Source organism: Takifugu flavidus, chromosome 2 (genome assembly GCF_003711565.1).
Source record: "Takifugu flavidus isolate HTHZ2018 chromosome 2, ASM371156v2, whole genome shotgun sequence".
NCBI classification, from domain to species: domain Eukaryota; kingdom Metazoa; phylum Chordata; class Actinopteri; order Tetraodontiformes; family Tetraodontidae; genus Takifugu; species Takifugu flavidus.
Window position 1 is genome coordinate 11,426,067 of NC_079521.1, and position 20,758 is coordinate 11,446,824.

Genomic DNA, 20,758 nt, shown 5'->3' on the forward strand with positions numbered 1-20,758 from the left:
GAGCCTCCGACCACACGGTGGCGCTACCGTCCGCACCAGCCACAGACCGTCGTTGATGACGTGCATTAAAAAAAGACCCCAGGAAATTCTGTAGAAGCGAAGTTTGCGAGATTTCAAAGAAAGGGTGGGTACAATTTAAGAGCATTATCTACTTTTTAAGACGTAATAACTGTATTTTCTTTGTTGCCACAGCAGATGGAATTTATATTTAAGCCTTGGCGTTTTGGGCATTGACGTATTTCGCCTAAGTACAAAACAAGTTCCGCATCCAAGGTTAGAAGTGATCCAAAAAGCTACCGCAACACTGAAGTCAGTACGTTATACCATCTGTTATAAGACATGCTTTCTCTTTTGTTGTAGCATCCCTGCGCAGTTTCGCTGCGTTCAGGAACTGTCGTACATTTACGGTTTCATCTGCCACGAGTAATCGCATGTTTTGAGGCTAAACTATATAATAAAAGCCATTAATTTAAGTAAGGAGCTTAAGGTAATGCACAAGAAACAAGTGCCAAGATTGTTTCTACATCTGTTTGGTAGACGGTGTCTTTGATGAGGTCACGTCATATAAAATTATCTCACAAAAACCTCACATCAAGTACATGAAAACCATAAAAAAATAGATATTTTTGTTCTTCTGAGCTCTATTATTACTATGCTACAAACTAGTAGTACTTTGCAATGTTTATGATTGTTGAGTTCTTTCTGAACTTGGTATTGATCAGGTTTTATTCTGGGGAAAAAATGATACCCCTGTTGCAAAATGGTGAACATTTATATACATAATAAATACATCATAATTCATATTTGCGCTACTTTCCACAGATGGCGTGCTTTGACAGCAGTAAGGAAAGTCTGGAGGACAGCTTTGATGGGGCTGCTGGTGGAAAGCTCTCCGGTTGTGCTTTGGCTATGTCGGAAAAAGAACGGGAGTCTCTTCTTAACCCATCAGAAAGCCCCAGCACATATATGAGTGGTGCCTCATCTAGTTTTCAGGATGCCACTCACCAGCAAGGCTACGACGTGGAGTTTGATCCACCCTTAGAAAGCAAATATGAGTGCCCTATCTGTCTAATGGCTTTAAGGAATGCTATTCAAACCCCCTGCGGTCATCGATTCTGCAAGATCTGCATTGAGAAGTCCATCCGGTAAGCTTTCATGCTTAAAAGAACTGATTACTACTTAACCTATCGCACATATCTTCACACAAGCACCACAATGTTTGTAACCGAGCAAGTTGTCATGTTAGTAATGCAAAATGTCATTCGTGTACTGTGCATGATGTAGGCTCTGATGTTCTTGAAACTCATTTCTGTTTTCTTGCATACAGTGATGCGGGACAAAGATGCCCTGTGGACAATGAAATGCTGTCAAAGGAGCAGCTGTTTCCTGATAACTTTGCCAAGCGGGAGATTCTTTCACTGACTGTTCGCTGCTCCAACCCTGGCTGTACTGGGAAAATGGAGCTCAGGCATTTAGAGGTGAGGGTTCTAAGCATATATCAACAATAATTTAAAAAACAAATATAAATTGTTGTCAGTTAAATACTGTCAGCATCCTCCGGTGTTCATGATGAATGGCTGATTACGTGGTACAAAACCAAGTAATTTTTTAAGAATCTTTTCTCTTTCCCCAGGATCATTTGGCACATTGTCAGTTTGCAACTGTGCCTTGTCCACACTGCCAACAGTCTGTGAGAAAGACCATTTTGGAGGAACATATGACTGCTGAGTGCAGAAGGAGACCTGTGTCATGTCCTGACTGCATAGAAACTTTTGTCTACGAAGAGAGAGAGGTAGTCTTGGCTCTCGAATTGGGAAATCCCTCAGCTTGTATTCGCTGCAAACAAATCTCCTCATAAAATGGTTTTTGTCTCCTTGTAGCGCCATGAACAGCAGTGTCCTTTTGCCAGCGTGATGTGCCCGTACTGTGACATGGATCTCGTTAGAGACCAGGTCAGTGATACAAGAAGTGTGTCTCCAATAAATCAGTGGAGTTTGCTATGTTTCGGTTTTACACCATTATAGAATCGTTGTAAAACTCAAGATTATAGTAAAGTCATTGACTTTTTTTTTCAGATGGAATCTCACTGTGATACTGATTGCCCTATAGCCCCCATTGCCTGTACTTTTAGCTTGTTTGGATGTAAGGAAAGGGTAAGTACTTGGAATGACAGCTGTCCTTTGTCATCGGTAACAACCACAACATGAACTGCTCGCCTCCACAGATGCAGCGTCACGACCTCGCTCGGCACATGCAGGATTTCACGCAGATGCACATGCACTACATGGCGGATTTTCTACGCGGCCTCAACCTCAATGGCACAACACCCAAACCCCTGGGTGCAATAGGACATTCTATTTCCTTCGAGGACCATGGAGCATCAGCGTCATCCTGTGACAAAGGAGTGTCGAGCAGCAACTGCGCCCCCTGCCAGCCAAATGAGGAGACGCAGAGACTGAGGGAGATGGATAGACGATTGGTGAAGCAAGATCACCAGCTGCGTGAGCTCATCATTTTAAAAGAAACCCAGGTAAAGGATATCAATTAAGCACACAGGAATAGTTGAAAGCTCTTTTTTGAATTGCATAAGTAAACTCAATGGGATAGTTGTTTCCTAGATCACCTGACTCACTGCCTGTGATTTGTTGATTTCCCTTGTTTGATAGGGATCCTTCATCTCAATCTCATACCTTTGCGGGATCAGAAGCCATTAACCACCTTAATATTATTAGAACTTACTGTTAGGTGTCTCCGAACTTTCAAAATAAGAGCACATATTGCCGGGACTTCCATGAATCCTCGATAAGGAAACATTTTTCTGACCGATCTCTACTTGTTGCTCTCCACTCTTAGCCTCCGTTGTTAACACATTGATGGTTGTTGTTATCAGAACCGATTCTGCTTTCTGTTCCACAGGCTGGTCAGCTCGCAGAGCTTGGGAGAAGAGTGTCCATGTTGGAGGAGACGGTGAGGGAGCTGGAGTCACAGCACTGTACTGGGATCTTTATCTGGCGCCTCAAAGATTTTTCTGTCCTGCTGCGGAACCAAGAAGCCGGTCTGCCCGTAGTGGAGCACAGCCCAGCTTTCTACACAGGCCGTCCAGGCTATAAGCTGTGCCTGCGATTACACCTGCAGTCTCCAAATGCCCAGCGCTGTTCCAATTTTATCTCCCTCTTTGTTCACACCATGCAAGGAGCCTTTGATGGGCTGCTGACCTGGCCCTTCCAGGGCACCATCCGCCTTGCTATCCTCGACCAAGGCCCTGAGGGTCAGCACCACGTCGAAGTGATGGAGACTAAACCAGACCTGCAGGCCTTCCAGAAGCCAACCATCATTCGTAATCCCAAAGGGTTTGGCTACGTGACATTTCTGCACCTACAGCATCTGAATCAGAGAGCGTATGTCAAAGATGATATCCTGCTCATCCGGTGCGAGGTTACGCCACGCTTTGATAACATGTTTCACCGCGATGGAATAACTGTACAGCCAAGAGGACCCGAGGCCTCTATGATGAGGGACTAAAGTTCAGCACAGCTTCTGGAACATCTTGGTGTCATTGTTACAGGGATTCACCAACACACAGCTCAACGTCGATGGATGATATATCTGTGACTCACGCGGATCTCAGCATGGCTTATGTCAAGGATATGATTTGGTGGCCTTTTAGGAGGTGTGAATGTTCAGAATTCCTTGGAAGACTTTGGGAACTGGTCAAAGGAAGCAAACGTGTTTAAAGGCCTCCCCATTGTAGTGCAGATCCTGTCCTAACACGCATTCTCGAGGATCTACATGTATGCACTGGAGGACGGTCACAGTGGAATCATTCATTTACACGTCACAAAACAAAAGAGATGGCTGTAATATATGTGGCTTTCTGAAGAACCTTCACTGATCGCCAGGACGTCGTGTCTTGTGACAGATATTTCAGAGACACAAACCCTTCGCTGGTTTCTTTGGACCAGTACCTTTCACCGATCAAACGTGACCTTGACAGCTGTTTGTTCAGCCTTCCACGATGTATTCAACATTGTGCATTCACTTCTTTCACTTTCTCCATTTTCCGCTTGTTGCAGTGACGATGCCGTCAGTTATATTACTTCGGCCTCAGATATCCAGAACGCGAAGCCGGATGTAACAGTGTTATTTCATGTCCTGCTGAAAGCCCGCTTATTGGAAAACTGATTCTTGTGAGGATTATCCGCTGCGATGAGATGAATTCAAAGCAGATCCTGGTCTAGTTTTCAGCATGAAAATGAGCGACAAAAACCTGAAGCACTGTGAACGGACTTCCCAGCGAGGGGAGGGACGGCGGCGAGACACATGATGCCTTGAAGTGAAAAGAGGTTGTCCAATCATAGTAGAGATGCAATAAATGATCATTTTAATGCTGACCTGTATGTCACTGAACAATTTAGTCTCATTCTTGCCATTTAATTAAGAAAAGAGTGCCACTGATCTGTGACTGTAATCTGTAAAATGAGCAATGAAAACAATTTAATAATATTCTAATAAAAAAGGTCCGGCACAAGCTAACTGTATCTTTTACGTTTAATTCCATTCTCATCACTAAACCCTTCTAAAAATCATCCTTCTTGACTGCTGCCATATTTATTCATCAATATAGGGACAGTTCTTGTTAGCTCCATATCCAGGATGACCTGCTTGGTCCTCCTCTTTTGGTCCCTGAGCAGCGTCTTTGCTGCTGGTCGACTTTGACCCTGTTAGAGACACTGAAACATCACACCGGCTTTTAAAATCCAAACAGTGTGAACAGAATTGTACCAGATCTTTCATTGCCGCAAATGTCATACTTCTGGTTTTCGACCTTACTTGGAGCTCTTGGAGCATCTTTCCCACACTTGAGAGTGCTCTGGGTGAAGCACTCAGCCATCCAGGACAGGACCTCTCCACAGTATCTGACCTTTAGGGCAGGGAGAGGGGTAAAGGCCACTTTTAGAGGATGCTGGGAAATAGTGAGATTGCCTGTTTAGCTTATCACTGAATAACTATTAAGTTTTTACCTGAGCATCCATAGATAACAGTCGTTTTTCTTGATCCTTAAATCCACTTACAATTTTCAGTAAGCTCTGAACCCTGAGTCACAAGCAGAAATGGGGGAAATCTATAATCTACGATGCAATAGACGGATACAACCACTAGGGGGCAGTGTAGCGTTAGAGAACGGTCTACAGCCACATTGGTGGAATATGAATTACTTGGAGGATGTGCTCTTGAGTTTCTCCTCACTGCTCTCCCAGTGCTGGCGCTCCAGCTTGGCCAAGTAGTTCTCTTTTTGCACCGTCTCCCAGGTTATCAGTCTCTGGTCCAGCCCGACCGGCAGCTCTTTCTCTAGGAGACACAGACAAAGAATTTCAATGACCATTAAACCGTCAGGCCAAGGACAGAGACAAGCTTGCTGTGTCGTATCCACTTTTTATTTATTTTTTTAGATTTTGTTTCATTTTCATTGACTATGTCCTGATTTAGGTGCATTGAAATGTGCTCAGATGAACATCGCACCAAGATGCTCGTGCTTGGAGTCGGGGTGTTTGACCAGGCTCAGGAGCAGCTGGGAGAGGTGGCTGATGATGATGAAGGGCGGAGCGAGTGCCGGACGGCTGTAGTACTCCACAATCAGGTTGTACCTCTGAAACTTCCAGAAGATGTCAGTGTTGCCCTGCACTACCTGAAAGGTGTAACTGGGAGACGCCGCATTGTGTGTCATTTTTATTTTTACACAACAAAACTGAACAATTTTGTTTGAAGACCAGAATTTTCCGGGGCCCTACCTGAACATAGCGATGAGAAGGTTTAAGAGCAGCACATTGGTGACAAGAAGGAAGATAACCAACAACAGGATAACGAGCCAGTTGGCATAGATGTTGGGACACGGTGGCCGTAAACCCTGGATAATCTCCTCTGAGTCATTGGTGCAGTTAATTTCAGGCATGCGGGCAGCTGTGCTCGTTTCATGAAAAAAAAAAGCAAGAAAATGAGATCAGAAGACACAATGAGGATCACAGACCCTGAAAGGAACATGAACAAAGAGCATCAGCAAATGCAGAGGAGAGAATCTGCATTACCATCTATTTCCTCCAGGGGGATCTGACCAAAAATGTGCAGGTAGGGGCGATACAAGGCTCTCCGGAACACCCAGTCAATCCTGGGGTCGTTGGGGTGGAGCAGAGCTTGGGTAGCGACGCCGTATGCAATGAGCCAAACGCTTAGGAAGAAGAGGAAGAAGAAGACGTCCTTCATCTGTAGGGCAGAAAAGGAGGCACGTCTAGCTTCATGCCTGAACACTCAGATTCTAGGTGTAACTCTCTGCATCACCATTCGTTCCACAATGATTATTTTGGGGCCCAGCTGTTTGTGGATGGCAAAGATGTGGATCAGGCGCAGAGTAAAAACCATGAAGTCGATGGCCAGGACTGTACGTCCTGCCTCATAGGTGTCCTTCAACATCCTGCAGAAACAGAGGCGTTAACTCTCCCCCCTGCGGGGTTTAGCCTTGAGCTGTAGAAGCAAACGTAACAACTTCTCCTGCCTGCACACGACTCCAACAACAAACAGCGAGATGGCGACCATGTCACATTTGTTCCAGTTGTCCTCGACATAGAGCTTGAACTTCTTTGAGATGCTCATCTCTTCATCTGTGAAGAAGCCCTGCGAAGAAGAGGGGTCTATTTAACATGTCGTTATTTATCCTTTCTCCGGGGGGGGCCGCTAAGCGCACTAAAATAAACCTGCGCTGGCTCCCTCAGCCGTTATCGGTTTGTTTTGAGAAGCAGCTGAGGCACTGATGTGAGACCTAAAGCATTAGTAAAATGACCTGGGACTGATAAACATCAAATCCCATATTGTACACAGCTACCCCCGGAGTGGAGTATACTGGGTAGTTTTTTCTACATTTATATTCCCCAACAAAATGCGATAATAGGAGCAGCGTGGGAGTCTATGTTCCTTGGTTACTGATCTGTAGCATCGCTAATGGCGCCTTATGTTTTCTAAAGATTAAATAGAATGTTTATTCATGTACACACTGATGGTGGTGTGGCCTTCTGGGGCAATTTAGGGTCTGCAATAATCTGCCAGTGTTTACTTGTGAACACAGTGAGCTTTTGGCAAATTCTGAATGAAATTGTGGGAGGAAAATGATCTGCTTTTAGTTCTAAAGGTTGGAAACTCCGTCATCATTTACGACTTTAGGAGAGGAGCGGAGAGAAAAGCAGAGTAGCATGTGGGGGGTTTTGTGCCCAAGGGAGAAGGACTCACACTTGTCCGACCTGGTTCACTGGAATAACTCATGAATCCTTAAAATCCAGAGAGACTGAGGTCATCACAGCAGTTTGCCTCACCTCCTGCTCCTGCCTGTGCACTGGAATGACTTTACTATATTGCATGGACCCAAAAGGCTGATGGAAGTGGATTGAAGACAAGAAGAGGACAGACTGTAAGAGTAAAGTATGCCAAGGTTTTGATAATCACCTGTCGGAGTTCCTCCAGCACCAAGCTGAAGACCCAGAAGTAGAGCATGAGCTCCGGCACTCCGGGCCCGAAGGGCGGCGGCGGACGGAAGTCCAGCAGGAGCACGTAGGTGAAGAGGAAGAGGAAGGCAAAGTACATGATGACGTTACCGAGGAAGACGGTAACGGGAGCGCTCCAGAAGCGGTGCCACCGGCGTAGCAAGAAACGCCACCAGACGGAGGCGCAGCTCGGACCTGCCGGGCCTCCAGGTGCCGAAGCTCTGGAAAATAGGGAGGTGAAGAGGAAAAGGCTGGTAAAGGTCGCATGTTTATCACCTGGCTGTTCCCCAACGCTTCATTAATCTCAGGCAGACAGAACTGTTCGAGCTGCCGACTGGCCGGTACCATTTCCTCTGCCAGTTGATTTGTAACCCACCTCCACCTGGGCTCCTCCTGGCTGTCTAGTTTAATATCATTTCTGCGGTCAATAACAGCAGTTATGGAGCTGCAGATATTTGCTGCCAGGCCTCAAAACAGGGAGCTTTCAAAAATCTGAAGATCCATTTTCTGGAGTTGTAGTTTAGTTTTTCTAATCCAAATAGCTCACAGTCAACAGAGGTTACAAAGAAACACTGAGAATAATAACTGTATATTTAATAAAGGGACTGGCACTATTGAAGCAACACTTTAGTTTCCAGCAAACTCACAAAGGGTCATCGTCATCGCCATTGTCATCATCGGTTAACAGTAAAGCCTTTTCTGTATCCAGGCTGTCCAGCTCCACAAACTGCCCGCGGCCACTGTGGCTGTCCAGTTCCTCGTCTCTGCAGAGCAAGCATCTGAGCATTGGGAAGGTTCATTGAAAGTGTTGTGAAGGCACACGGCATCGCGTTCATCACCTGAACTTTATCAGATTGGTCCAGATGAGTGGCGGCCAGAAGAAGGACACCACAAGTTTGGAGATGGCGGTGTCTGTCTTCATCGACCCCCACCAAATCTTTGTGAGAAGAGCCTGCAAGGCACGTTCGTAATTTCTGAATGACGCTCGACGCAAGGGGGCGCTAAAGACCTGGTAATGATTCCGTCTTATAGCCTTGTAACTGAACCCAAGGAAGCTATGGACTGCAAGTCTTGTTGCTTAGCCACAGCCTTATCCACGCAACAAACCTTAAAACCCAATTACATAATGTCTTTCATTTAAAATTTATTCTGCTTTATGTGTGACTTTCAGTGTTGCCTATGAGGGGGTGGGATGAATACAACCCAGAGAGCAACAACCACAAAAAAAAAACCCACATACTGTATATATATATATATATTTCAAGTAACCAATAAGAAAAGTTTTTTTTATTCTGTTTTTAAAAATTCAGCAGAAGTCAATATTTATCAACACTTTATTAAGAGGCAGCTGAATCCGAACGTGCACGGGCTTCATTTCTTTACCTGAACTCCATCGTGTGCAAAAAAGGATTTGGCATCCGCCTCCGTTGCCAAGTTCAGCACCGTCGATTTGCTCCAGCACTTAGTTCTCCTCACCAGCAACACGTACGCCCTGTCTTCACTGTTAGAGTAGCACTCTCCAAAGACATCTGCAGCAGGAACATTTACATGCACGGTTTGGCACCGCGGGGTTTAGCTGTGGTTGGCGAGCACGCCGTTCACTGTTAGCATGACCCTTTCCTAATCAGGCCGTGGCTCGTGGTCACTTTTATCTACTCACCCAGGGCAAACTGCTCGTACTTGGCCTCCTTCATGCTCCGTGCAGATTCAGCTTCAGATTCCAGTCTTGCCATTTCTTTCAGAATCTTACAACCTGCCAGTGCTGCAGCAACTGCCTCAGGGCCCTGGAGGAGATAAAAAAAATAAAAAAATAAAAAAATGAAAGCTGGCTCCAGGAAATACCTCAAAGCGATGGATCTTTTATTTTAGAACTTCTGACAGCCGTTCTAATCTTTTTTTGTCTAATTTTGAGTGCTGGCTTTTCTTTTCTTTCCTTTTCTTTCCCCAAAATTTAGCTTCACTTTGAAATGACCTCAAAAGGTGGAAGAGAAAAGCTGTTTCTAGCTTTTTGTTTAATTGCCTTCCTTCTGTTTTTGTTTTTTAACCAATGGTCCTTGAAATGAAACGGCCATCAACTATCTCTTCTTGGTTATTAAAACCAGATTTAAAGCAGAAACTTCTGGGTTTCAGTGAGTGGTGCATTCGTTCAATAATTTAAGTGATTTAAAAATAAGCAAAGACAATAAGACTGCTGTGGCTGATTTTTCTGAACAGCATTTATCAGCCCTCTTACACTTTTAAAGACATAAAATGTTTCAACTGTATTATATTAATACCTTTTATCTGCAGGCGTCGAAACAAGTGGATCAGATAAAAGAAAACTGATGAAAACAGTGAAAAAACAAGGTAAAAAGAAGTAGCAGTTCTAAAAAAGAGGGGGGGATCTGCAGAGTGAGGGGGGGCAGAGCGATTAAAGGCTCTTGACCCCATGGTGCTCATGCGTGCAGGTGGGATAGCGAGGCTGATGGAGGATGATGATACAAAGAGGTGGGAGGGAGGAGGTGGGGTTGGCACAAAGGTAGAGCTGGGTGTCACCTGCATGGCAATGAAAGTGAATATTATATTTAAGGAAACTATTAAAGCTGGGGAGGGGATTGAGGATAAAGAAGATCGGACCGAGGACCGAACCCTGGTGGACACCGGAGGAGATGGGAAATGGCTGGGATGTAAATGTTTTTAACTGGTTGAACAGAATACTGCTGGAGAGACATTATTTGACCCAGACAGGCGGGGTGCCAGATAATCCAGCTCATGCCAGGCTATGAAGAAGGATGGAGACGCGAGATGGCAGCCAAAGCTGCGGTCAGGTTGAGGAGGATAAGAATGGACAAGAGTCCAGAGTCTGTTGTCTTCAGAAGGTCATTGGTTATTTTGAGCTGGGCTGTTTCTGCGCTGCGATGGGGACGGAAGCCCAACTGGAGCCACATTACTGCAGCCGATTTGAGAGGTGATGAGACTGAACCAGAGGTGAGGGAGGGGTGGATAATGGCGGTGATGAGAGATGACAGGAGGGGGAGACGGGCTGGGATGAGACACGTTGGGAGGGGGTCGGGTTGACAGGTGGGTGATTTAGATTTTCTGATGAGTTCAGTTATGGCAGCAGCAGAGGGAAGGTGGAAATTTAAGTGTGGCTGAGAGGAGGGAATTAGGGCAACAGGAGAAAAGGAGACTTGAGAAGCCAGTTGACAGTGGATATTGTCAGTTTTTGCATTGAAGGATTTCACAAGTACATTAAAAGTAGTTAACAGAGGAGAGATGTGAGGGAAAACAGCCCGGTGGGTGCAGGGAGATGTTAATTACTGAGAACAGAATCTGAGTGTTAGCGTGTTAACTGATGAGACCTGCATGATACTGTGATTTAGCTGTATTGATTGAGTCCTTATAGTGGAGGATGTGGTGGTGATGCATGTTGTAATGAACAGTTAGACCGGTTTGAGATCTATAGAGACTATTGAAATGGGAAACCCGTTCACCAGTAGTAAACTGGGAGGTTATGCTGAGGAGTGACTCGATGACAGCGGTGAGAGTTGTAACATCAATGTTCTTGATGTTACAAGCTTAAATCATACGTGACGGTTTAGCTTTAGAAATGCTCTGATTCAAATTGAATGGTATGAACACATGGTCACAGATGACAAAATCTCAGACCCATGCAGTTCTCTCAGGTTTGAGTCCTTAATCCAGTTCCTTCAGGCTTGAAATGGGTTTGTCACTGGATTCCTATGTCCTCGTATATGTCTGAACATGAAGATATGAATATGATCACTCTCCTGTCGCATTTCGAAAAATATGGATGATGTAGAAAGGGAAAAATCAGTTGATCAGGCACATTTAAACTCAATCAAATAAACTGCAGCTGTACAAAAAAGGGGCATCGCGGTTATCGTGTCTGAACCTGCTGACAAAGGAAGTTTGCGGGAGGAAGTGCAGGGAAGCGTTGGACCTGTGTTTTATGACAGTGTTCATTACAGGAATCATTTTTCTTTGAAGCGACAGCTTTAATGGCCCTGTCTGCAGTTTTGAGGAGAAATTGTGAAGAGTAACAGGCCAAATGTGTTGATGAACAGCAACACGATGAGTCAGGCTCAGTGTGGTTAACCTTAGACCTCATTATTAGATGATTAAATATTATTATTATTAAACGCCACCCTAGGCATCTCCCAAGTTTATATTCTAGCCAGTGTGCTTCAAAAAATCCAATTAAGAATGCAGATATCCCAGCCGGAGTCTGAGGTGGGGGGGACGTGTCCAGAGTGAATGCAATTACAATCATTTCAGTTAATGTTTGAACTAAGATGCAGAGAAGGAGCACATTTGGGGTGAGCACCTTTGAGATTACAATAATTGGCTTACTTAGTTCAGCGGAGGGTGATGAAGAAATGAAAGATGCTGAAAACAAAGAGCAATTATCAGTGACTGCTGTCGTTTCAACTATTTAGAGGGCACGACAGGGTACGCATGTTGCCATTAATATCATCAGGACGTCCGATGGGGCCTGTTTCAACTCGCTGCTCCTTTAAAATTCTGCCCCTTAAACCGCCTGACCTTCATTTGAATAAAGTTCTTGCAGCTAAGATTGCTTTTTGCCTCACGTCTTGATAAATATTCCGTTTGCCGGCCTCTTTTATCTGGAGTGACATTTTCATGTGGCAGACGTGACCTGTCCCCGCATGGTGCGGGCCCTCATCACTTTTTCTCAAACCGATTTGGAATACAAATATCAGTATGGACTGCTACTACGTAATTTATCTCGTTAAACGTCAGTGCGTGTGGATTGGCGAAAACGTAGCCCAAAATAAGAGTAAAGTTGTATCTAAAAGTCCCTCATATAAATTAAATAAAAGTATCCGATGTTGACTCTGGATGTTAAAAGCAATTCAGATTTGTCAATAGGGTTTTATCATTATTTCGATTTTGACATTATTATTTTGGTTTGACACACCAGCAACATTTTTACGTGTTTGCTTCCAGAGGTCGAGCAGACTGACCATGGCCCAAAAGTAGTTGGCCATCTGTTGGCGATTCTGCAGGACGGCCCAGAGGAAGAGGTCCCTCCAGGGGTGTTCGCAGCGCTCCTCCAGCTCAGCCAGGTTCTTCTGGGTGTGGAACAGTCGGCCCTTAGCCGGCTTTTCCTGGAAGACATTGGACCAATGAAATATTACGGCCTATTCTACGTAGGTGATATATATAGTATATATAATAACGGTGACGCAGGTTCCACGTGACACGGGAATTATCCTGAGTCGCAGTTCATGATCAAATGTTTGACTGTTGTTTGAATTTCAATGAAAATGGAATATTTTTTCAATGAAAAAATAAAAGCGTAAAAAGCATTTAACAGCAGTGACTTCAGTAATGGTATTTAATACTGGAAATGAACTCAGGCTGAATGAAATTGGTGTAGCCCTGCTTCACTCTGTGGTTATAATAATAAGGGTAATTTCATTATTACGACTGTGACTCTAACAGAGGAAAAGGCGAAAATTCGCTTTAGTCATAAGAGAAATTGCACCCAAAGAGAGTCACAAGATAAAAGGAATAAAAAGCGCCGCAGGAAGAAATGACAGGTGGAATTCAATCCATCTTCTAAAAGGATGTCTGACCCAGCATACTATGGAAGAATATAAAGGTTTCAGGAACTTTCGGAGCACTTACAGTTGGAGTTTTTTGGTAAAAGCCTTTGCAGGAATCATGAAGAAAGTCTTTCAGAACTTTTGCAACCTCAAAAAGGGTGAATCGAGGTTTCCGGTCCCCTTGTTCAGAGGGGTGGTGTCCAGGAGGGCCGGGGGCACGCGCGGTCCCCAGCAGCAGCTGCTTCTCCTCGTACTTTTTCAGGAGCAGGTTGTGGAGGAGGCTCTTCTCAGACACAGACCAGTAGAGCTTCTGCAGACGGCCGTAGGTGAGGAACTCGCCGAGGTTGACCCCGTTGTCCACAAAGAGGCGCACAAAATCGGGCTTGTCATTAATCAGCGCATCCATCATCACCTCTTCAAGGTCACAAGCCTAGAAACACCGTGCGTCTGTTACTTCTGCTTCCACAGATGAACATTCCCAACAATGCAGCTCTTCTCCACACCACATTCCCAGCTTTTAGCATTTTCTGAGTCAGGTCAGGGATCACAAACTAGGATGATATTCGCTTCACCTTCCACTCTACATCTCCATTGAAGATGTCACTCTTGGCGATATCCACCCTGTTCCACGCCACTGCCAGCTTCAGCTCATCGAGGAAGTCTTGGGCCTCCTGACTTTGACTCTTACATGCTTATGCACACACACACAAAATCCTTAAGATCTCAAAATGTCAAATCTGTCATGCCTCAATGCCCACTGCAGGTTTCCTGATAACCTCACCTTTAACAAGCGCTTTGAGGATGACTGTATCCAGCTCTGACGTCTCCTGCTCAGGATCATGCACCGTGAGCAGATACCCATGATCGAGAATCTTCTGGATCTGATTGGCAGGCGGAGAGTCTGTTATTACTAATGCATCATTTGCGTGAACAGTATTAATTATTGACGCCATTTCTAAAAGTACAAGTCCCCTCTGTGTGCCTGAAGACGAACTAGCTCCTACGTTACTGGCATCCTTCACTCTCCCTTAATGTCCTCAAGTGGGTCATTGCATCCCAATTGTGACGATAATGTTGACAATCCCACCTTAGCTTCCCTTGCATTCTACCCCAGCGTGCCCCATTTTTCTGGCAAGGCTCACGTCCTGTGATCTGCGTGTCTCTGTACGTGGCTGCCTGCGTGCTGTGCACAGCGCTCTCACCAGCTTGACCCAGTTACTGATGTCTGTGCTGTGGTGGGCATTTGGAAAGGTGTCCAGCAGCAGCTCTTGAACACTGTCCACATCCCAGCAGCCCCTATTCATCAGCGTAACAAGGATGTCAGCCACGCCTCCCGAGCCAGCCAGGATGAGCCACGGTGTGGAGTTGCCAATACCTTTATACATTCTCTGCAAAGAGGGACGCCACATTTGGAATTAGAGACCAACTCCACAACTTCATGTTCCCTATTATATCCTCAGATTTAGCAGTATTCCGTAATCCTCGTAAGGGTCCGATGCAAATAGACTGGTGGCTTTGAGAGTTTCTGGAGCCAAGGAGATTAGTTTTGTGAAAACGGACCGAATTTGCTTCGCGGGCTGGCTCAACGACGTTTTGGTTTGAAGCCTAATTCTCCAGCCTGAGCTATTGTGCATTCGTATGACAAGACAGGCATTTGCCTTTTTAAACCATCCATGTGCAGTCGTACCTTTAACGTTAGTATTGTAGAGTGATGCTTACTTTAAGAATCCTGGGTTCACCATGTACCAGGAGACACAGAACAGGGATCTCGAAGCTGCCCGTGCCTGCAAGCGAGCAGAAATCCCACATGCATGCATAATTATGGACTCTTAGAGACTGTGTTTTACACTTTCTACCTTAACAGTTATATAATATAATATATAATAATATAATACATAATATTTCACATAGTGTATAGTCTTTATACAAGGACACTCAGATCTATCACCATGAAACCCATGACCAATTCTGCTTTGGAGCATTTCCCCCAGGTTTGCCCATCTTTCCAATTTGAAGGCAGTGGTGGCAACAGCAGAGCAATTATAGATTTAGAGCAGCCATATTTTGGTTTTTACTGGAAAAACACAGCAAAGAGGTGGGGTTACTATGGCGACCAACCCAAAGACGCGTCGCTGCCAGCAAGCAGCCTGCTACTTTTCCCTCTTACTTTTAATATGATTCGCAAATGTGGTGGTCATGCTGTTGATTAAAGTCACGCTTTAAAATTCGCTTTACATCTATCACAGTCTGCAGTTTGATCGCGGAGATAAAAAAAAAGATAAAGTATGCTGTTTGGAGCGTGGCTGTCATCTGGCATTCTCTCTGTGGCGTGTGAATCATGTTCTGCTGGGGAGAAAAACGCTGCCTTGCATATTGAGACGTATCGCGTTTGACGTATAGTGCACTGGGACGTACCAAATTGTTTTCTGGCTGTGGGTTCCTGCGGTGTTATGGGTATTAAATGCAGCTATAAATGTGAATGAGGCACAATTTATATTATTTTGCAGGGATAATTTACATTATTCAAACAAGGCGGCTTTGCGAATTTTATGACATTGGGACATGTACTTTATTTCATACATTTGTTCCACCCTGAGGATGTATAAAATTAATTTCAGGGAAACAACTGGATGTGAAGGCCCATGTCGGTTCACACGGAAGTTCCCCAGGGCCAATGATTTTTGAGAATTAGCCATTTGATGCTTTACTGCACTTGTGCACAGTTAAGAGGCCTATAATTTTACAGCGGGCTGATTTTAAAGGGCCATGTTTTAAATAAACACCTCCCCTCTGGGAGAAAAGCCACAGGAAATGTGAAGCATGATTTAACGCAGTGAAAGGCAGCCTTCCTCAGGATGGGTCCGCCCACTTTTAATATTTTCTCACAGGTTTATTTTGGTTTAACGTAATACTAGGCTTCCAGTTTACATCCAGCTGTTATTGTAGACAAAGGTTAATTAAATGATCTTCAGTCTATCGGTGGCTGCCAGCAGAGAGCTAAAGAGCTTTACCTCCATAAGCGGTGCGCTGCAGAGAGATGTGTTTAAGCAGCTTCACTCTCATCTCACTGGTGGCCCCCAGTCTGTTAGGATCCTCTTCCACCAGAACAAAGTGAGAGTGATGACTGTCCAGGGAATAGACTGATCCATGGGGCAGGTCCTGAGGCTTGTATGAGGCGGGCTCATCCACCTTGATGTTGATACGCGGAGAGACATTGTAAGAAGATGCAAATATCATTTTAAAACTCGCTGGTGGCCGTATGCAGGGAAACCTTGGCAGAGAGCAGGGCCTCTCGGTTGTGGATCATGTTCCAGGGGGCGATTCCAATGGCAACCACACGAACTTTAGAGGAGGTGCTGGCCAGCGAGTGGTCTCTGACAGCCTGGCCCAAGTGTTTGGTGATGCCGAAACGAAAGCCGTTTGTCAAAATCCACGCACCTGGAGAAGGAAGGACTGAAATCAGCCTGGCATATGTGACGTTTACAGAAAGCCCTCATCAAATGTCTAAATGTATGGATGTATCTTTTGATTCATGTATACTTGCAGGTAACAACAATACATTTCACTTAAAGGTACCTTTCTGAAAGCCCACAGACATCAAATCAGTGAATAAACTAAAAAGAATGAAATAAATAAGATGTAAATAAAGGGAGTGCTGTAGTCTGGGTAGAGCGCTCGGGAGATGATGATGATGATGATGATGATGATGATGATGATGATGATGATGAGGTTTGAGCCATTTAAAGTTTGTGTTCAAGTCCAAATAGAAACCAATAAAAGTATATTTATATCCCAGTCTTCCACACTCCCCATGATAGCAGTATTCTAATTGGAAGTAATACATTTTGCAACTTTAAAAAAAAGCTAATTTTGTAATTCCCCAAGCAGCCGCCAGAGAGCAATAGAAACTCGATTCCCTGAGCCTGATTTGAAACGCCAAGGTCGCTCCTGGTGGCCGGCTCCTCACCTGTGCTTTGTGCCGCCTTCACCAGTCCTTTTCTCAGAGTGTCCCTGAGCCAAGGCTTCATCTGCGCCAGCTCGTCTCCCCCCACCAGGGCCACCACCAGGTGTGGCGGAGCCAGGCCCCACTCCTCTGTCAGCATCTGGTAGATCAGCACTGGGTCCGTGCTGCTCTGCACCCTGACAAACTGGGCGTACAGACACCAGTCGCTGTGATTTATCCCTAATATTTCTGCATTTCTGCCTGTGTACTCCATGTCCAGTCTTACCTTTCCTTTTGTTTTAGTGGGGCCGATGAAGTCAATGTCTCCCACTCTTCCTGCTGCCCAGTGGCTCTTCTCGGTCTTTAATCTCTTGGCCATACCTCGGGCTACAAACTCCAGTGTTTTATCCACTGCAGCGCAGCAAGAGCAGCCCAGCAGGACGCTGACAGAAACACACATTCAGTAGTCATACGCACATTAAGCCTGTCAATCATTCCACTTTTCCTTGTTGGTAAAATGTCGTTTCACAGCGTGAAACCAGCTGTGTTTTTGTCTTTTCTGATCTTCACGCACTGATTATTCTGCTACAGGGTTGACTTTCCAGGTGACCCAGTTGCAGAAGTGGGGATTTGGTGCCACTCAGTCCCGGATCCTCATCCTTCCTTATAATTATGCAGAACTAAGAGTCTTTTTAGGAGGGAGGGTAGCAAGCTGATAAATAACCAGTTAAAGTGGGACATTATTCCACATATTTTCCCTCATTTATGCATCAATGTCGTTTCAAAACAGATTTGAATATCTACCAACAACTGAACATTTTTATACAATAAACATTATCCCACAATATCTGTTTGGGTATTTTCTTTTTGTTTGATGCTAATGGGGTGACTTTTTACCAAACTACACATGATGACCTCCATCCCGACAGTGGCTGACCTTTCATGGTATCGCCACGCATGTGATGAAGCAACAGAAATGACTTTGACCAGCTTCAGATCATAACCTTCCATGTAACAAATACAACACACTGATGTACACTAAAGCATTTTAATCTTGGAAATTACAAGCGGCTCTCATGAATAATGTAATTGAAAACTATACTCGGAATTAGTTAAGGATTATTAGCCCACTGCAAATGTTTGCCTCTAGGAGCACTTCCTTCGGTTATAACCCACTGATCTAATCTTGCAAATGTCTCCTTCACATTAATCTGGCACTGAATACTGAGCAGTATTGTAATTTAAGGCAAAAGCCTTTGCTAATTATCATAAATGAATTGGTTTAGTCTCACGCGGGAACATTCCTATTTGTGGATCCAGGGTTGCTCTCACACACCTGTGTTCTTCAGACCACTCCAAGGCGTCTCCACAGCGCACACACCGTCTCTGCGGCGACAGTGGCCCCTATAAACAAATGAATGCACAAATATTAATGGCTATTTCCCCTCCACATAAATCCATCATCGTTGCCACTCGTCTTGCAGCGGGAGCAAAAATTTGTGGTGGATGCAAAGTTGGGCAAGATTTTCATATGCAAAAGGCTTCCTGCATGATCTTTGATCCAGAACGACATGAACCACAGTCAGTCATAACAGCCAGAAAAGAAGGATGATACAAAGAGGTCTGGAGCTATTGCATGTACAATACATACACTGCAAAAACCTCTCCTTGTGTGTGTGTATGTGTGTGTGTGAAATTTAATGATCCACTCCGATTTAATACAGTCCATACAGTGGATGTGTTTTTATATAATCGCCAAAAGGTAACACATTTTAATGGGTCACCCGCCATTAAAACAGACTTAAATACTTCAAGCTGGATTGTTCGCTGGTTCGCTTGCGCCTAATCTGACCTTGAATGTCCAAACATTTTCCAGTAAAAGACATTTCACAAAGCGCCACAGATAATCAGAGAGCCCCGAATGTCGGGGAACACTCACAGGATTGACATGGCGCTCATTTTAATGATTCACTGAAAGATAAATGACAGTGAATGTTTGTTGCGTTTGGCGAAACCATATTGTTGTATTTTGGGCACGTGCAGAATCTTATGGTATGGATTCTAGCATGGGTTTGGACCATGTGACTTAAACTGCTAGATGTTAGTGATTTATAATGTAAAGCGCCGAGGCCGGTTGCTTCTTGTTAAAGATGATTCTGCTGTATCAGAAGGAGGACTCATATATAATTGATGAGATTATCAGTTTGCTAGAGTAAACACAGACTCTTATTCATAAGAGATGTTCATAACAGAAACATCTGTGAGAATGCTTATATACTTGACATTACGCGGCACCACTGCTAGTTAACAAACACTGTTTGAGGGGTTTATGCTAGCCAGTCCATCTGTTTTAATGCAAGCAAGCAGCTTGTGGTGGGAGCCTTTATTTGACTGGGTCTGGGGCTATCAGGTAAAAGACTATTTGACATGCAAACAGGGCACTTTGCATGCAAAGGTAGAACCCAACCAGCTGTGTGTGGCACTTTCTATTAGGTCAAAAGTCCGTCATCATCAGTTTCTCCCAGGCAGAATAAACTGAGAATGTATAATTCTATATTTGCGTTTTTTAAACTGGCGGATGTAGCATTGGCACTACACAGTTTATGAAAATGAAAGGCCTTTTCAAATAATCTGTTTTCAACAACTGTCTCATTATCTATTATCGGGTTACATTTCCAGAAGGCTGAAAATCCCCAATTTCTGACCTGTCAAGTTTAAAAAACAAGGCTAAGGCAATGATAACGCAATTTCATGTTTAAAAGTGCAGCTTCCATCACTCGCTAACCTCTTAGAAACACTTCCAACTACAAACCACGACAGCTGTAAAAGTGAGAAGTTTGGCTCATTTAGAGTGAACACAATGTCAGTATACAGATAATTTCATATTTCCACTGTTATATGATGGGGAAAAAAATTCAAAATATAGTGGCATTCCAGTTTAACTCTGTCAGTGATATAAATGGGTTTAATAAACTATAATCAAATCCAGTCTGACCATAACACAGCTACAAAAGTGTGCTTAAAACTATTCATAAAACACACATTTTAATAGTAGAGACAACCTCTTTCCACTCACCAGAGCAGTATCCTGAGTCTCCTGCATGGCTCAAACCAACATTCCCTTTGTCCTCTCTGCGCTTCCTACAGGTGAATCACCTGGGCAATTTGCAGGTAGTGGGAAGGCGGGGCTCCTCCCTCCTCCAGCCAATGAGGTGACGTCCCTCTCATCAGGACCGCATCTGCCAGCTCGTAAACACAATTCAAATGTGCACCATTTAGCCTTCTGGGTTTGCTCTCAGTGCTGGTGAATTGATGTGAAGGCTTCTTAGTGATTTACAGTGCAGCTCTATTTAATCGATGCGAGTTTAAATGTTATCAACGGATTGAAGCAAAGGAACTTGGGTTGTCAAAGCAAATCCTAAAATGAGAACCTTTCCGTCTCGCGCTCTCTGCGGGGAGAAGTCATCTCTCTGTGCATTGAAAAGCAATTAAAGCAAGCAGCATTAATTACTGCTGCTGCATGACCTACATGCAACTTAAACTAAATCTCATTTCCTGACTTGAACCACTTTTCATTTTGGAACATCTCATTTAGGCAAGAGGCTGTTTGGTGTGCCAATAGAACAACTCGAGATGGCCACTAATGCCTGATCCCAGGAGGTTATAAACAGGGAGGTACAGAAGACAGATGACTCCGAAGCATGGGGGGATTCTTT

The 20,758-nt window shown here is 44.4% G+C and overlaps 2 protein-coding genes across 13 annotated transcripts; one reads left to right on the forward strand and one right to left on the reverse strand.

Annotated features, from left to right (window-relative positions):
• The first annotated feature begins 22 nt into the window (after positions 1–22).
• traf6 (TNF receptor-associated factor 6) lies at positions 23–4,528 on the forward strand. 9 transcript variants are annotated; one of them, XM_057016236.1, is made up of 9 exons: positions 45–124; positions 193–309; positions 823–1,145; positions 1,328–1,478; positions 1,634–1,792; positions 1,881–1,952; positions 2,076–2,153; positions 2,225–2,530; positions 2,917–4,528. In XM_057016236.1, the coding sequence occupies exons 3-9, from the start codon at positions 823–825 to the stop codon at positions 3,520–3,522; spliced, it is 1,695 nt and encodes a 564-aa protein (XP_056872216.1). In that variant the 5' UTR covers positions 45–124; positions 193–309; the 3' UTR covers positions 3,523–4,528. The 9 variants fall into 9 exon arrangements, with proteins under 9 accessions (XP_056872269.1, XP_056872216.1, XP_056872207.1 ...); XM_057016227.1 differs by having other exon boundaries at positions 49–124; positions 193–313; XM_057016262.1 differs by having other exon boundaries at positions 56–124; positions 193–273.
• Positions 4,359–20,256, reverse strand: trpm5 (transient receptor potential cation channel, subfamily M, member 5). 4 transcript variants are annotated; one of them, XM_057016193.1, is made up of 26 exons: positions 20,119–20,256; positions 18,379–18,446; positions 17,329–17,485; positions 17,067–17,247; positions 16,371–16,537; positions 16,111–16,288; positions 14,819–14,883; positions 14,302–14,487; positions 13,881–13,980; positions 13,672–13,790; positions 13,182–13,529; positions 12,515–12,658; positions 9,187–9,310; positions 8,910–9,055; positions 8,366–8,478; positions 8,174–8,290; positions 7,489–7,747; positions 6,548–6,666; positions 6,334–6,466; positions 6,084–6,258; positions 5,790–5,958; positions 5,521–5,699; positions 5,217–5,349; positions 5,022–5,094; positions 4,831–4,921; positions 4,359–4,718 (listed from the first exon to the last, which is right to left on the reverse strand). In XM_057016193.1, the coding sequence occupies exons 1-26, from the start codon at positions 20,143–20,145 to the stop codon at positions 4,609–4,611; spliced, it is 3,681 nt and encodes a 1,226-aa protein (XP_056872173.1). In that variant the 5' UTR covers positions 20,146–20,256; the 3' UTR covers positions 4,359–4,608. The 4 variants fall into 4 exon arrangements, with proteins under 4 accessions (XP_056872173.1, XP_056872156.1, XP_056872180.1 ...); XM_057016176.1 differs by having other exon boundaries at positions 4,359–4,730; XM_057016200.1 differs by having other exon boundaries at positions 4,812–4,921.
• Positions 20,257–20,758: the final 502 nt, after the last annotated feature.

What these genes read in the sequence shown, in the direction of transcription:
- traf6 (XM_057016289.1), top strand. Translation starts at nt 823, where the DNA reads ATGGCGTGCTTTGACAGCAGTAAGGAAAGTCTGGAGGACAGCTTTGAT. An exon ending in TGCATTGAGAAGTCCATCCG is followed by an intron (nt 1,146 to 1,327) that starts GTAAGCTTTCAT and finishes TCTTGCATACAG; the next exon opens with TGATGCGGGACAAAGATGCC. An exon ending in TGTTTGGATGTAAGGAAAGG is followed by an intron (nt 2,154 to 2,224) that starts GTAAGTACTTGG and finishes TCGCCTCCACAG; the next exon opens with ATGCAGCGTCACGACCTCGC.
- trpm5 (XM_057016176.1), bottom strand. Translation starts at nt 20,145, where the DNA reads ATGCAGGAGACTCAGGATACTGCTCTG. An exon ending in GAGTGGTCTGAAGAACACAG is followed by an intron (nt 17,486 to 18,378) that starts GTGTGTGAGAGC and finishes TGTTTCTGTCAG; the next exon opens with CGTCCTGCTGGGCTGCTCTT. An exon ending in CCTCAAAGCGCTTGTTAAAG is followed by an intron (nt 13,791 to 13,880) that starts GTGAGGTTATCA and finishes TGTGTGCATAAG; the next exon opens with CATGTAAGAGTCAAAGTCAG.